Raw genomic sequence first — 16,940 nt, forward strand, 5'->3', positions numbered from 1 at the left:
TCGTTGATTGTTATTTGTCCAGACAACCATGCATAACTATTTTAAGTCCTACCTGTAGAATGGAATTCCTTTGGTACTTTCCCTGATTTAATTTGCTAATGTTTTGTTGAGGATTTTTGCATATATTTGTGGAAAAATGTGGTCTGTAGTTTTGTTTTCTTCTGATGTCCACAGCTTTGGTGTTAGACCAGTTCCTTCCAGGTACTGCCCACAACTGCTAGATGTCCAGCTGAGGAGCCACCAAGCTCCCAGAACCACTCACTCGCACAACCCACACTCCCTGCAGAAGTAGGATGTCCACAGCAAAGGATTCTCTGCACTCTGATGCACTCCCAGGGGTTGTCCTCTGGGAGCAGGGTTTTCAGCCATACTGATAGATGAATTAGTGTTATTCTGGGGATGGCAGGGGATGACTGAAGTAGGTGGAGGTGGCGTTGAGCAAGGACCCTGCAATAAATGTGACTGCTACTGCATAGGGCTTAAGAGGGAAAATGGACTGCAGGCTAGCCTAGGCTACATAGAGAGACCCTATCCCCCAAACAAACGTGCAAGCAAAAGAACCCTGCACAAGTTAGAGAAGACTCTTTGGAGATTCATTCATGAAGGTTTGGAGCTGGGCAAAACCTCATGGATGTGGAGCAGCTGCCTCCTGCTCGCTGCTGTGAACCTGCTCATTCGATAGCATCGATAGTTCTAAACCAGTTCTGTGCATCTCCCCCAGAATATCTCGCAGTTCCTTAGATCTACTGAAGAGGTACTTTTCATTGCTTTGAATTTCCCGCTTTTTCATCCCTAATAATGAGTTATTTTAAGAAGCTTTATTTCAAGGGAGGGTCCCCACAGTGTCAATCTGCCACAGCAGACACCCAGCAATGGTGTCCTTCGCATCCTTCACTGTGAGGGCAGGCTTGCTTCTGCAGTCTTGGCCCTCCCTTCTGTGCAGTCTTGGCCTTCGCTTCTTGCTGGAGCAGGGACATTATGAGGTTTTTCTTTTAAGCAGAGGAAAATTAGGTTCAGTTTGAGATCAGCCACGGAGTTGAGGGGCTTCATAGCACAGGCCTGTCTATCTGTGGGTTGTTGTTTGCTTGCTCCCCCATGCTGTCCCAGGAGAAGGTGGTTCCACTCCACACAGGTGGTTGTCCAGGGGGCTGGCATTGGCTTGAGCTGCCTCTGCTCTGAAGTCCATAACTGTGCCCAATTCAGAGCCTCGGAGTCCCTGACTCGTAGGCTCCTGTCTATTGCAGATACCTGTGGTGACCAAGCGTGCACCCCTCCTCAGGAGCACGTGTTACGTACCTCGCCCTTGCTCCCCAAAGCCCATGTGCATGTGTCTCTCAGTGCCTGGTTTCAAACATGCACCTGGCCATGGTCGTTCTGTGAAAATTCATTGTAGATTGATGCAGTTGTTCTTTCCAGGATGGGATTTAATTAAAACAAAAATTTTACAAAGAAATTTGTATTATTTTAAGTTAACATTTATTAATAAAAGTTTTGTAAAGGCTGGCACCTCCAGATTGAAAGCTCTGCAGTCTTTTCAAGTTCACTTGTAGATGAACTGTTAAAAACGACATCACCTTTCCACTGGCCCTGAGGAGTCTTCCATTCTGGTCACCCAAGCCCAGAGCTGGGTAGATAGGATCCTAGGGCCTCTGTTCCTGTGTGTAGCAGGCCTATAGATATGGCTACTAGCTGTTCCTGGCCAAGGGCAGGTGATGTGGGAAGTCCTTGCATTGAACTGGGGAGTCCAAGGATCGCAGCCAGAGGTGTGACTCATGAGCCCCGCAGGAGGATCTGAAGCAGAGAAGCCTCTGCAGCCCAGCCATGTCTAACTAAGACGTTTAGTTGCAGTCCAGAACTCAGGCCAGACCTGCAGTCTGAATGCCAGGAGGCTTCTTGGGGAGTCATCGTGGGTAAAGAGTGGAGGAAGCTATGGGTGGCCTGAGGTTAGACAGTGGCCAGAACAAGATAGCATAGAATGGCCCAGAAGACAAAGGCAGGGCTGTCCTTCTGATTGACAGCACGATCCCTAGGGTCACCTCTTCATGGCCCATGGGGACTCAGCCCTTGTCTTCCAAGGGCACTGGTGATCCAGGCTCACCCTTTCCTGACTCCAAGCTGTTGTTTCCATGGCTGTGGGCTGTGGGCTGGGAATGAAGGGCAAGGGCGTTCCCGCATCCTCTTACTGTTAGCCCAGCCCTTCCTCTAGCTTGCCTCCATTGGCCATCAGAGTCAGCACAGCAGTGAGTGGACAGGAGAGGAAGGCTACCCTGTCTCTGTCTCATGTACCTGGGAATGGCATTACAGGGAGCCTCAAGGTCTGTGTAGGCTATTGTTTTTATCCTGAAGAGCCTAGGCTTTGGACATAAGCTTTCTGTTTCCTGACAGCCAGTTGGCCATCTTTCCTGGTCTGCTGCAGTGGGCGTGTGAGTGCCGGCATGAAGCTGTGCTCTTCCAAGTCACACTCAGCTTCAGCCGCTTGGTCCTAGGTGAGACCATAGTGGTAAAGCAGTGGTCAGGGTCTGTGACATGTTGGGTACCTAAGATGCTGGGAGTAAGAACTAGCAGGCGGCCAGGGCTCTGACCAAGAGATTCTCATCCCATCTTATGAGGAGTGGGAGACAGGAGCCTCATGGCCAGTGCTCCTCAGAGGGCATGGTCTTTGTGGTGTACACAGTTTTAAGAGAGGCAGGGAGCCCTGCTGAATGCCTGAGGCTTGAGTAAGGACATGCCAGCCTTTCCTGGCAGTGGAGGTTGTCCATCACTGCGGCACACCCTCACCCCCCTAACCCCACTCTTTGAGACAGGGTTTTTGTGTGTAACAGCCCCAGTTGTCCTGGACTCTATTTGTAGACCAGGCTGGTCTCAAACTCACAGAGGTCCACCTGCCTCTGCCTCCTGAATGCTGGGATTAAAAGCGTATGCCCCCCACTCCTAGCAGCACCTCATTTTTATGGCTGGTCTCAACATACACAATAGCGTACAGCTCAGCTCGAAGGCCGTGTCTGAGAGAAGTCCACTCATCAAGCAGACCCACTGGTGAACGTTTTCACACCCCTGGCCAGTGAGCACCTGCTCCACAACCAGTTTGGGTAATGTGCACCATGGTTCTCACGATATCTGGATACACATTTTATTTCCCTGCTGCCTTCTGTGAAATGTTATCTCAAGATTTTCCATTAGCCCAAGGTGGGGCATCCGGGAGTGGGGCTCTGACTGGTGACTGGACTCTTCTTCCTTAATCCTGTTTCTTAACCTATCATAAGATTTATAATTTCTTTTCTGAAACTTATAATTTCTAAAATGGAAATTTTTAAGATGTTAGGAGTACAAGTAACCTGTAAATACCAGGACTCAGTTCACTGTCCTATCCTGTGACTCTGCCTAGTTCTCAGCTCTCTGTACCTGGCTGCCTGCCTGTCTGTGTGGGCTGGGCTCAGGTGAGGGCATGGGCCAGGCTGAAGTGGAGGCCAACTGAGAAACGAGCTGGAGCCTGTTCCCCTGAGCCTCCCTCCTCTGTTTTCTGCGGTCTCTGCCCCAGGAGTCTCCAACCTGACAATTCTGCATGATACAGACCAATTTCTTCAATGTTCTTGAGCCCAGTGGTTTTCAGATTATGGGTTTCAAGCCATTATTAGATGATGAAGTCAATTCTCTGTCACACCCACGTGAAGATATCGGCTGCACCTGTGCCCGCCCTCCCTCTGCTGAGGACGAGTGTTAACTATGAGGCTCTAGCCGTTTGTAGGACTGCTTCCCAGCTTCTGAGGGCTGACATGATGCGTGTCATCGTGTCACAGCTAAATGCATCTGCATGCAGCCCCACCCCCACCCCCACCCCCATGGCGTTCTCATACCCTACCCCGCTTTCTGAAAGGAAATGACACTTACGGTCCTGTGACTTCATGCCAACATCATAACAAGGTGGGACCTGCGTCCAGCTGCAGATAGATGGTCATGGTCAGAGGGAGGAGCTGCTGGAGAGTCATGGCATTGATTGTTTCACAGGAGCTCCTGACCTCACTGCAGACAGGCCTTCTGTGGAGCTTTCTGCTCCCCAGGTTTAGTTATGCTTCCCTAGGCTGTCTCCCTCACCCTCACTCAGAACATGAACACTTCAGTGGGGCCAGACATGAGCCTGCCTTTGCTCACCTGTGCCTTTGGAACTAGCATGATACCAGCCTGCGGCCAGTGCCTCAGAGACACCGAGGCAAGCGTGTGAGATGCCCTACAAGTTCACGGTCTGATATACCACACAAAACCCTCTCCGTGACTATGTGTCACTCCTAGAGAAGGAATAGCACTCTTGACTCTAGGGAAAGTGCCAACAGGAAGGAGCTGAAGCAAGACTGACTGATGAATGTCTGAGGGATGGGCAGGCTATTCTAGAGCCTTCTCCCCAAGAACAGACCTGCGTATGAGGAATGACCCAACCCGGTCCTGTCTGCCATGCTGGGATGTCTCTGACAGCCACACTGCTCACTTCTCTACAGGCCAGGCATTCTAACAGCTGCAGAGAGTGCTCCTAAGGAGGCCTCACAGGAGGCTGTGCAAATGCCCTGTCCTAGGCTGTGGCATTTCTGCACTGTAGGAATGTGCCCCTCTCCTGATGGCCAGTGATTCTGCTGACAGCAGTGAGATTCAGGGAAGAAAGGTTTTAGATGTCTTGCATGCACGGGCTGTTGCAGGAATGAAGAGTGAATACCCACAGCCCAGTAGTGTTTGGCAGCTTTACCCTCTTCACAGGGAGGAAAGAGGAGACCATGACAATTCTAGTGAGGTCAGATATCAGACAGCATGCTGAGTGGTGTGAGTCTAGCACCCATCTTCCCTCCTGCCACTCACCGTAGCCTCTGACTTTCTCCTGGAGCCTCCAGATTCTGGAGGAGGAAGCCTAGGGCATCTCACTCCTCCTTCCTCCGCACCCCGGTGCTGAACACCCTCAGCACTGTCTCAGGGTAGCCCTGCTCCTGACGCTGGTTTTGGACTCCCAGCAGTCCAAACATTTATCCTGATGGTGCCTGATTGCACAGTGGAGTCCTTTATTAGTTTATACACGTTTTGTTTCCTTTGCCTGCCTGGGATGCTTTGGGGGCATGACCAAAATCCCTGGGAAGGTAGACAAACAGAGAACATCCCTTCCCAGAAAGAGAAATGGCACCTGAGTTGCTGGCTCTGTCTTGGGGGCGCTGAGTGAAGCCTGAGCTCCAGGCTTTCACCCTTGTCTTGCATAGTCTCAGCTTCCATGTGACAGTGTTCAGGGCCCTCTCAACTACTTTTGATTACAGTTGTTATCCTGTGAAAGAGCCAAGGCCACTGTTGCCCGACCTAACATTTGCTGCCATCTCTGGCGACACTCTAGTCTAGTGTCCGCTTGTCCCACACCCTCTGTTTTGCTTTTTCCAGGTAAAGTCCGGTGGCCAGACTTCAACCAGGAGGCATATGTTGGCGGTACGATGGTTCGCTCTGGGCAGGACCCCTATGCACGCAACAAGTTCAACCAGGTGGAGAGTGACAAGCTGCACATGGACAGAGGCATCCCCGACACCCGGCATGACCAGTAAGTCTCTGCAAGCATGCAGGAAAAGAGCTGGAGAATCCCTTCCTTGCAGCACTGTATTTCCTCACCCAAGTGGTGTCTGTTGTCAAAGCAGAGAAGATCCTAAAGTGAGTGAGGCTCATGGCTCACTCACTCGTCTGCAGAGACGGGAGGCTGTTGACCAACAGAGGAATCAGAAGGAGAAAGCTCTATGGGCTTTGTACTTGCTGATCTTTTAGTATTTTTAAGCTGCACTCATAAAACACTATTCACAGTCTTGGAAGTAAGAAAAGTCTAGTCTACCACCATACCACCCTGAACGCACCTGATCTCGTCTGATTTCGGAAGCTAAGCAGGGTCGGGCCTGGTTAGTACTTGGATGGGAGACCGCCTGGGAATACCGGGTGCTGTAGGCTTTAAAAAAAAGAAAAATCTAACTTCCTCTTTCTTACTGGATGTAGTTGGGAACATTCTGGAAACCAGGGAAGAGGTTAACTAAGGTCTCAGGAGTGCTGGGAGGGACCAGGAGGCACTTCTGACACTGTGGAGAAGGGCTGTCCGCACCCTCCTCAGGATTTCAGGACTTGGGTTGGGGGGGCACCCTGACTCCACTGAGCTCAGCTCAAAGCACTCTCAGACACTGGAGACTTCTGCCACCGCTTACAAGGAAAGGGGGGCAGCCTAGGTCATCTCCCCCATAACTGTCTTTATGTCCCAGAGAAGAAGAGGAGGCACCTGACTAGGAGGTACTGTCGTAAGGCCGGCAGGGCCAGGGGGTTGTCAATTTGACAGGATTGTATTCACCTCGGAGACAAGGCTCTGGCCGTATTTGTAAGGGAGTTTCTAGAGGAGGTTAACTGAGGTGGGTCTCACCTCCTGTGGGTCTCACCTCACAGTGTGAGCTGGGGTCCCAGGCTGAGTAAAAACAGGAAGCTAGCCAAGCACTGTATGCCTCTCTCTTTGATTCCTGGCAGATGTAAGGTGGCCAGCTGCCTCGTGTTTCTGCCACAGGCCTGCCCCACCATGGTAAACTGAGCTTAGCACTGTGAGCCAAAGTATACCATCATTTCTTCATGTTGTCAGACTTTTTTTTTTTTTTTTTAATCGCAGAACTGAGAAAAGTAACTAATCCGGGGTTTCAGCCTCAGGATAGAGCTCAGCAGCCAGGGTAAAATGTCACCATTTGAGAATACTTGAAGTTTGAGCTCCGTGTGATCATTGAGCTTTGTCACCAGCGGGTGCTAGCTGGCTCTCCCACTAAGATTTCACTGTGGCTCACTCTCCTTTGAGCAGGAAGAGGTGTGGTTCGGGTGTTGTCAGCAAGGGGGTAGGTTCTGAGCTGCTGCTTCCCTTGTGAGCTTCTAAAATTCCCTCAAACTCTACAGACGGATTTTCTTTCAGTACTTTTGGAATGACTATCCAAACTAATTTTTGATAATTCTTCCCAGGAGAGATTGATTTCTGCCTGGTCTGTGCCGACCTCCTTTGCTGTGTTGAAGCCGTGGCAGGGGGCCTTCCCTATTGGTTGGATTGGGATAAATTAAATCCTGACAGGCATTGACCATTTGTGTTGGCCCCGGGAATCCATCTCTTGGCATCCATGGAAAGCATCAGGCTTTCCTTTCAGCTCCCTAAGCTTTCTAGAGCAGGGACACCGTGACCCTTTAGTGTGAGAGCCTGGCTTTAACTCTGAAGATCTCACACAACAGAAATCAGCCTCCAGTGACTATGGAGCTGGAAGTGGAACAGTGAGAGCAGATTCAGGATGAGATGGCCAGACCCCATCCACCTGGTGCATCCATCTGTGACATCTGTCCCCTGCAGAACGGCAGGATGGCAGTTGCTTTGTGCTCTTTTGGCTCACAGGACCCCACCAGAAGTCTTCATTCCCTCTGAGCAGCAGCCAGTGGGAGCATGGGCGTTTATGGATGAACTGACTTAGTGAAGTCCAGAGCCTCCAGTGTGTCTGTGTTTGGAGATAGCTCCTTTATTAGACATGATCGTGGTTAAATAAAGTTGTAAAGACAGGCCCTGATCCACCAGGATCCCAGTAAGAGGATGAAGGGGAGGAATCGGTTAGGGGAAGAGAGAGGGAGATGGAAGACATTAAGAGTAAGATCTTCCCCTTGGCCGTGCGAGGACGTGGTGAGAAGATGGCCATCTGTCATCCCAGAAAGAGTCTGTACCAGCCGAGCGCCAACCCTCGATCATTGGAAGGTCCACATGAGATAGACAAAAGCAGACAGAGAAGGCGACCTCCGTGAGCAGCCATGGGCAGAGGTGGCCCAGCAGGCCCCGAATGGCTCAGAGATCGCACTATCTGTGGATCTATGAGCCGTCCTGGCATCCCTCAGCAATGAGATATGAGCCAGGCAGGTCTCTTAGCTTGTGAGGCCACTTTGAAGTGCTTCTGTGGGGACAGCGTGCAGCTTCCGAGCAGAGCTGGAGGTTTGGGAGCTTCTCTTCTCTGCCAGGAGCTCAAGCTAATTTAATATTTCTTCTGTTGGGACACCAGCAAGCCCACATGGAAACACATTGTTGGGGATTTCTTCCCACTGGCCAACCATTACCTTTGTTTGTTCCACTAAATCCCACGAGACTGAGATGTGTTAGGCGAGGACACAGATCCCTCAGCCTTCCAGCACCAAGTCGGCTCAGGGTTCCTCTGTTTCTCTTTATCTTGAATTTCAAATGTTGGGACTCTGAAATGTGCTTGCATCTCAAACTAAAAGATGGTCCTGAGATTATGGTGTCCTGCTGAGTCTCCCAGAGGAGCATCCGAGGAGGGTCTGCCCTCGTTACAAACCTGTCTGTCCAGCAGGCTTCCAATCTAGAATGTCTCATCTTTGCTCAGTTTGTACAGCGTGATTGCTCAGCTCTGGTGTCCTGAGGGGTCTGACATAAACCCTTCAGAAGGTCTGTCTGTAAACAGAGCTCACACTTGAGGACAACACACTCCTGAGGGTGTCACTAGCTTCCAGCAGGATGTTGTAGGTTGATTGGGTGTTGGCATGCTGTGTGTTGTGCTTGCTGTCCCTGGGTCATAAGCATTGGCCATGTTCTGAGAGGGCCTGGCCGGAACTGGAACTGTGGCTGATCATAGCCCTGACTCTACTGTTGTTGCTCTGTCGAGTAAACACTGTTGATGCCAAGAGGGGTGGGGCTGTCACAGGAGCCCTCCCGCCAGCACAGACTGAGGCCTGTGAGACCTATGACTTTCCACTGTGAGGGGTAAGACCTGAGTGAGGGCAGTGCAGTACTGGAGTGGCTGAGGAATCAGAGGTCCCTTGGTCTTCAGTGTCTTATAAGTGTATACTGCTGGCCTAACATACTTTTGTTGGCGGGTGTTATCTCTCTGGTGGGGATGTCACATGAAGTCTCTCCACCATGGCTTTGCTTCCTGTACACATTCTGGAGCCTTCTATGTGACGTGTCTGAAGGAGCCTCTAGTTCACTTCAGGGCCTCCATCTGTTCTGACAAGCCCTGTCTTATGGGAGGACATTTAGTCCTTGTGTGTTTGATGTGTGCTCTGGAAAACCAAGTTTAAGGCCAGTATCTCAAGGTGTGCAGAGTCCTGCTTGCTTTACCCTCTTCTCCTGGCCTCGCTCTGCGTGTTTCTCTTACCAGCTAAAGTTTTAGCTATGATAAACTAGCAGAGTCCAAGCTGAGCGAATGTTTGTTACATTTTGAACAGAACACCTTGCCACCCCATCTTTCTTTACACACACACACCACACACACACACACACACACAGAGTGTAATTTCAGCAAATACCCTTCATATTCAAGCTTTCTTCCCACCCTCATTCCTGTACCTCCCCATCCAGCCTGGGCCTCTTGTCCCTCTGTGTTCCGTAAGCGTTCACAGTGGCTCCTCTTGGCACCAGCTCAGGGCAGTAGATCCTATTGGTGTGTTTCCCTGTCCTGAGGCGCTCCCTAGCCCCAGCTGAGAGTGCAGACCTCTTGGATGGCCATTGCTTCTGCATTTTTCTTTGCTCTCAGTCGCTGTGTCTCCCACTGTTCCTGGTGAAGATAACTGTGACTCGTTCTTTATGGGGCAGTTTGTCTGCGCTTACAGTTGCACTTTAAGATACTTCTCCATGTTTGCTTTTCAGTAATTTGTAAAAATGTGTGGACATTGCCTTCTGTGATTTGAGCCTGTTTGGGGTTTGAAGGATCTGAGTGCCTATAACTCCCTCTGCCACCCTTGCGAGCCCCTCCTCTCCCTCCAGATCCCACATCACATTCTTGTTGGGTATCCCCAGTGGCCTTCTGCCCTCTTACGTTCTTATTGTTCATTCCTCTGTCTCCATGTAGCCTGCTTCCTGCTCAGTGACTCCTGCATGTATTAAGTCTGCCTGAAATCCTTCTGTAGACAGAGAACATATAGAATTGCCTTATTCTGGTAGTGAATAGGTACAGAGATATTTGAAGGCTCTCCCAGGCATTTCCATCTTCTAAGGGAAGATATGCTTTGCAGATAACACAGGTAGATCACTTCGTGCCATGCAGAACTGAACCCCAGGCTGGGTTTCTGCTGGGTGGGAGCGGTCTGAATTCCAGGTCTTTATTCTTCTAGGAAGTAGTTCCTAGGATTGCCACCCTAATCTCGGTCCCATTGTCATCAGCAAGTCCTGACTTAGGTCCTAGCCTCCTATCCACAAGGCCATTGCCTTGGTAGTAAGGGGAGGGCAGCAGGAGGGCTAGTCCCACTCTCTCTGTGCATCTGGCTGCCCGCAGTTTCTCCAAGGCAGTTTATGTATCTCAGCCCTGCCTCTCTGCTTTCCATGAATAGCAAAGAAGTTTATTGTCTCTGAATGCAGAGGAACACCTGAGTGTTTCATTTAGAATTCTAATTTAGCTGGAAAATCACAGGTCCTGCATTTCACCCTGAGCAGAAGCCTCATGGACATGGGGAAGGACAGCATGACTCTCTTAGTAGTTCTGTCACTTGTTACTCTCAGACCACGGTGGAGACGATCTCTGACCCTGGGCTTTTATCTGCAGGGCAGTCACAGTATAAGCGTGACTGTCCCTCGGCTGTCAGTAAGCTGGGACATCTGTGGAAATACGGAAAGGCTTGTGAACCCCTGGCTTCTGTGCTGATGTTGGTCATTGCTGTCCTGTGGCCAGCGGCTTGTGTGAATCTGCTTGAGTAGACCAGGCTGTGCTCTGGGAAGCTTTGTTCTTGATTCATGTGGCACGCCATGCTGACCTCCAGGACTGACTCTGGGTATGCTGTGTCACTTCATTGCTTTGTGGCTCTTTTTGCAGCAGATCAGCAGAAAAACAGTTTGAGAGAATACCTTTGAAACCATGACCTGCCTACTACTGAGAGAATCAGAGCAGGGAAAACAGACTCAGTGAGCTGGCCGGATAAATCAGGTCAATCCAGGCTGTCCTCCGTAGCTGCCCATTTGAAAGCCTCACTTCACCACTGCTGAGGAGCCCCTGGGTGTGTGCATCTTTGTTTGCCATGCTGGAATTGAACCTAGGGGCTCATACGTGCGAGGCGAGTGCCCAGGCTACTTCTACTAGGCTACATCTCCAGACCTCTTCTTATTTTTTATTTTGAGACAGGGCCTCACCAACTTACCTCAACTGATTTTTGAACTCACTCTATAGCCCAGGCAGGCCTTAAACTTGGAATCCTTCTGCCTCAGCTTCCTGAGTATCGGGGCTTACAAATACATAGTGCCAGACCCTGCTCATTTGTCTTTGAAATGGAAAAGTTTCGTATAGTGTAGGAAGGTGGCAGACCTTTCTGGGTCATTTGGCCTACACTCCATGCTTGGTCACGTGTTACGGCATCTCTTGCTAGTCAACAGTCAAGGATATTGATTAATGAATGATCCTGTCTGTTCTCTGTTACAAACCATGTGTTCTGGAGATACTAGACCTTGGTGATGGACCCCATGGTTGCTCAGAACTCCCACTTCAATCTAAACAATTAAAACTTCAGACTTCTACAACAATAGCAATTTACTTTAATGATATCCAGCCAATCAACCACAGGAAGCTGATGTGGCCAGAATGTATGTGCATACACATGTATACTGTTTGCATGAATGTGTGCATGCCTATGCATTTGTATAGGGAAGTGAGTTCCAGAGGCATGTTGTGAGGACATTGGCTTGCCCTTTCTATTTAGGCCCATTTTTGCTACGGTCACAGAACGCCAATGCTTGCCAGGGTAGAAATGTGCCTTTCTGTTCCAGAGGATCACAGGTGAGGGCCTGTGGGTTTATTGTCTGGAGAGGAGCTGGTTTCTGCTCCCAGGACAGCGCCTTGGGTGCTGTGTGCTCCAGGGGAGGGAAGCAGAAGGTGGAGGGGTCAAGCTTCCTGTGGAATAATGTATGCCAACGGCTGTGGTGCCTGGGCTTGCCCGTGTGCCTGCTCCTTCCTCTCAGGGCTGGTGTGTCTGGCATGGGTAGCAGAGGGAACATGGTGTGTGTCTGACAGGGCGCTGCAGACACACGGGCCTCCCACTGCTTCCGCATGCAGGGTTTCTTCCAGCACTCTAGGCCCTTCTCAAACATTGGGATTGGATCAAAATTTGCTACCAAATGTGAAGAGTTGTTCACCCATGGCTTTTTCTTTCTGATGTGTAGCTGTAGTTGGGGAAACTGGGTCCTCACTAGGTGCTGAGAAGAGGAGGCTCAGTGACAAAGGATCTCCCTGATCTATGCAGAGCAGCTAGCATCTCCTCTAAGGGGGCCGTGGCCACTGGGAAAGGTGTGGTTTGGAGGTTCCCTTGAGGTCTACCTTGCTAGCTACCTGCTAATGGCTGTTTCTGTGACTGGGCTGCTGGCTCTCTGGAGGCTGGCACACAGTGGTACCCTCCGGCAGAAGCTCTATGCGCTCACCTGGGAGTTTACTTCCTGTCTCGTGCTTGGCTTTAGCAGTACCAGTCCACAGGAATCAGGGTAAGATGATGGCAATGATAATATTGGGGACAAGCATGCTGGCAGCCGCCACTGCTGGACGTCTCTCAGGCAGATACGAGGTGGATCTGTCACATCTTGTGGGGAACAGCCTTGCATTGCAAACCCCCCATTGTCCTCCTTTCTTTAAACATTCCTGGTTTCTTAGACTGCTTTTTAAATTATTATTTTGAGAGTATATTTTTTTTTTAAGTAGGTACATCTGTTGTATTTTTTAAAAAGCAAAAAAGAAATCACATCAGAAAGCTAAGAAGCACTCACAGTCTCTGAAGGCCGTCCCTCCTGACTTGTCCCCTTGTCCTGCTGCTGCTCACTGCCAGGGGAACCCAGCACCCATCTGCCTCTGGGCCTCACACAGGAAGCCATTCCTGGGGTCTTTTTGTGTCTGCAGCTTCCATTCTGTGTGGCTTTTTGCCTCCCAGTTTATGCTCACGCATGCAGCTCTCTGGGGTGGCCTAGGACTCCCTTTCTTGTGTTCATGCTGACCATGTTGGATAAATGTTTTTGAGTCATGCCTTTTGCTCGCTGATTTGAAAGAAGATACATCTTGAAAGAGTAGTGTGTTGCTTGGTTCTGACAAAGTCCCAACGTTTATTCGGTGTCTGGCCTACACTCTAGGCTGGTGGAGGCTGCTGCCTAGTTTGGAGTCAGGTTTCTAAGTCAGACTTTGAGGGGCCAGCACCCTGGCCTGCTTCCTCCTCCAGTTGCATGACTGAAATGACCAGAGGGAGAAGGCGTGCCATCTCTTCTTCTGTGAACACAGCCACACCTGTGGCCACTTTCATCATGCTAATCCATTGACAACCTCTAAGAGATCACCCATGATGTTGGCCTGTGGTGACCTTTTGTGTTCCCTGAAGATGCCGGAAGAGTCTGTCTTCCCAGAAGACAGTGTTGTGCCTGCCTGCCTACCTGCCTGCGCTGAGGTCTCCACCATGTTGAGACCTGGATCTTCTTTCCTCCCATCTCTCATCCTTGTGAACAGAGCTCCTATTTGTCTCAGATTCGCCCAGGGTGGAAGGGGAAGCCCTGCTCATCCACTGGGTTCTGTACAGACTTCTTTGTGTTCCTCTGCAGAACTGCTCTCGGGTCCTCACATGGCCGTTGTCACCTTGAAATCACAGTCACTGTGTTTACTCTCACAAGATCAGGCTTTTAATATTCTCTATGGGGAGCCTGCCAAGATGTATGAACAGCTAACAGTTTGAAGAAGGTGGAGACCTCTTCAGTTGTATCACTTGCAGGAAGTTCCTGTCGCTTACCCCCAAACTCTCTGGCTCTCCACTGATCTTCCATCGACGCCATACTTGGGGTGAATACATGTCTGTTCTCTTCTTTCTGGAAAGTTCCGTAACACCAGTGCTTCGAAGTCTGCCAGGCTCCTAGGCTCCTTCCACTACCCACCCCATGAGCACCAAAAGCTCAGGCTGCAGGGTGCCCAAGTCTCTTGCGTTCTTGTCTTATGAAGTGTAGTGTTATCATTTCAGTTATTTTTAAGCCAAAAATAGCCAAAAATATTGTTGTTTCCCACTTGTCTGGAATTCTGCTCTGACTTTCCTTTTTTAACCCGGTACGTGCTTAGGGAACAGCTTTCACAATTGTGTGAATTTTTTTCTTCCTATTAGTTTAAACTTAAGTCATTGGTTTTCTTTCCCCCATCCCTTATCATTCAGAAGCCACATGTTACAGCTGCATGATGTTATTTTCTTGCCCAGTACCTGTGGCCTTGGCATCATTGTCACTGGCTCTCTGTAGCTAGGGAGTTTGCTGCAGATGTTTCTAAGAACATGACACAGATTTCTTCCCACTTGGCTCCCACAGCAGCCTTAGAAAATAGGTGCATTCATTATTGTTCCTGTGGGCTATCGATGAGGGAACTTAGAATCAGAGAGATCTGCTTAAGCTAAGCAAGTGGGGGCAGCATGAACACACCTGCCTTCAGGGCCATGTCTTCATGTCTTCACTTTGTGTGTGTATGTGTGTGTGGACATGTGTATGTTTGTGCATGTATGTGTATGTTTGTCATGTGCGTGTGTGCGTGTGCTCAAGCACACGTGCATATGTACCTGTGTTCAACTTAGACTGGCCAGAGACAGGGTCTCTTCCTTTATTATTCTCTACTTTATTGTCAAGAGAGGGTCTCTCACTTCACCTGCAGTGCGTGGATTTGCTTAGGCTAGCTGGCTAGTGAGCTACGTAGACCTGCCTGTCTCTACTCTCTGTCCTGCAGTGCTCAGGCCACCTTTGCCTGGCTTTTCCTTATGTTCTGGAAAGTGAACTCAGATTCTCATGCTCACGTGGAAGTGATTTACTGACGGAGCCATGCTCCCAGCCTCCATCTTCTTATTCACATGTTGTCTCGTTGTGTTTAACATGTTTTTAAAGTACCCAGAACTGTATCAGTGCAGAGCAGGCCTGCTGCAGCAGCCTGATTGGTTGCACGGGAGACTTTGAACCTCCTGACGTCTGCACACCTTCGTCTACATCATCAAAGGCTTCTGCTTATTTCTAAGAACATCTGTGCAACCGACTGTAGTGCCATAATCCAGCATATGGGAAGGAACGTAAATTTACCCGTTGTGTAATGTCTTCACTTTGCCACACGATTCGGCCTTCATACGTGGGCAGGCTGCTTAATGTTCCTTGTTTTTGTTTTTTACACTGTACTTGGTGTCGGGCGGTTTGCTCAGCTAGGCCAGCACTTTCCCGCTGAGCCACATCCCCAGCCCCTACTTTCACTTTTAATTTTGAAACAGAGCCCACTAGATTTCCCATCCTGTAGCCCAGCCTGACCTTAAGTTCGCCATTCTTCTGCCTGGGCCTTGTCAGTGGTGGAGCCAGCAGCGAGCCCCTCTGGCCCTGCCATTTAGTCTCCTGGTATGTTTAGGTGTGTTTTACTGGTTCAGAGTACCTGAGACTGAATCAGTTCTGAAGGTGAAAGTTCATCTGGCTCATGGTTCTGGAAGCTGCTGCTTGGCCCCCGATGAGAGCCTGCACTGGTTTACAAGGCAGCCGTGGGGGAGACGGGGCAGGACTCCATGCTCCCAGGCTCCCCCTCCTTCCTGTAGACACGTGGATCTTGGATCTTTCCAGTGTGTCACTGCCTTTGACATAGACACAGTTTTGTTTACTGGCTGCTCCTTGCTTTATTTTGTCCCTCCAGTTGGTTGACAGAGTTTGTTTTCTACTTATAACTCAATTAGTTGCCATTTTTAGCAAGAGTAGTAATTAGACAAGTACTAGTTTAATAGTAAGAATAAAACTGCCCATTTTTAATGAGGAGCACATATGCTTGTCTCTGTCCCACCCTCTTTTTGTTCTGCTTGAGATCTGGGGGTTAGATAGATTATTACAGTCATCTTAATTTTTGTGGTTTTTTTTAAACCTTATGTGTATGAGTGTTATGCCTGCATGTGTGTCTGTATACCACTGTGAGAACAGTGCCACTGGATTGTGAGCCATCATGTGGGCACTGGGAATTTATCCCCGGTCATCTGGGAGAGCAGCTGATGCCCTGTATCACTGAGCCATTTCTCCAGCACCATATAGTCATCTTTCCAGAGGTTTTTAATGTGGAGGATGGAGAGATCTTACATGTCTCTTGAGAGGACACAGGTTTCATTCCCAGCACCCACATCCGCGGCTCACAAAGCTTTGGGGGATCCGATGCCCTCTCCTAGCCTCTGAGGCACTGCATACACACTGACATACACATAGTTAAGATGTTCATTTGCACAGTGTTGCACACATAGGTCTAAAGGTGCACTGGTGTGAGGCAGTTTTATGCTTCCTCCTGTTCTGTCCCCTAACTTGTTACACTTTTAATTTTTTTTTAATTTTATTACATCTTTTCAATTTTATTTGTCTGTATGGGTGCAGAAGTCAGAGGACAACTTGGTTCTTCCACTGTATGGGTCCCAGGAATTGAACTCCACTTGCCAAGCTTGGTGGTAAGTGTGGAGAGCTGAGCAGCTCATGGGTGCTGCCTGCAGAGACGGGGTAGTGATGGTGTCCTGTCCACAGCATGGATGGTGGCAGCCCTCTGCTTCACAGCCACCTCCGCATACCCAGGGATTAAATACCTGTCTGTCCTTATCTCTGAAAACAGAGGATCCAGCACAGCCTGCAGTTGCCAGCTGATCTGTTTGTCAAGCACAGAACATTGAAGGCATCTGTGGTCAGGCAGTTCCCAGACCACCTGCTGGGCAGAACTCAGGATCTTGCCCATCAATCAGCTCCATATAGGGAGAATAGCCACCAGAGCTATGAGGCTTTGGCATTTGGCCTGGAAGAGATAAGCATAGGAGGGAAAGTAAGCCACTCACCCAGATAGTTCCTGGGAAGGTTGCCCTGGAGCTTAGCCACATGGATGCCAGAGGAGTGGGGCAAACGGAGGCGTGGATGGCTCTGTGTGAGGCAGAACTGGACCATCCCTCATGTGGAAGCTGGATTTGGAGGG

The 16,940-nt window shown here is 49.7% G+C and overlaps 1 protein-coding gene and 1 non-coding gene across 2 annotated transcripts in view; both read left to right on the plus strand.

Moving 5' to 3' along the window:
* The window catches only part of Galnt2 (polypeptide N-acetylgalactosaminyltransferase 2), a 118,057-nt gene that overhangs the window by 68,950 nt on the left and 32,167 nt on the right, over positions 1-16,940 (plus strand). The window contains exon 3 of the mRNA XM_031341767.1: positions 5,404-5,557. Coding sequence (XP_031197627.1) covers positions 5,404-5,557 — 154 coding nt within the window. The remainder of the gene's footprint in view (positions 1-5,403; positions 5,558-16,940) is intronic.
* On the plus strand, positions 5,834-5,952 carry LOC116071510. The gene has a single exon (XR_004110934.1). It is a non-coding gene; the product is annotated as a 5S ribosomal RNA (ribosomal RNA).

The sequence above is a fragment of the Mastomys coucha genome, unplaced genomic scaffold (assembly GCF_008632895.1).
Source record: "Mastomys coucha isolate ucsf_1 unplaced genomic scaffold, UCSF_Mcou_1 pScaffold22, whole genome shotgun sequence".
In the NCBI taxonomy this organism is placed as follows: Eukaryota; Metazoa; Chordata; class Mammalia; order Rodentia; family Muridae; genus Mastomys; species Mastomys coucha.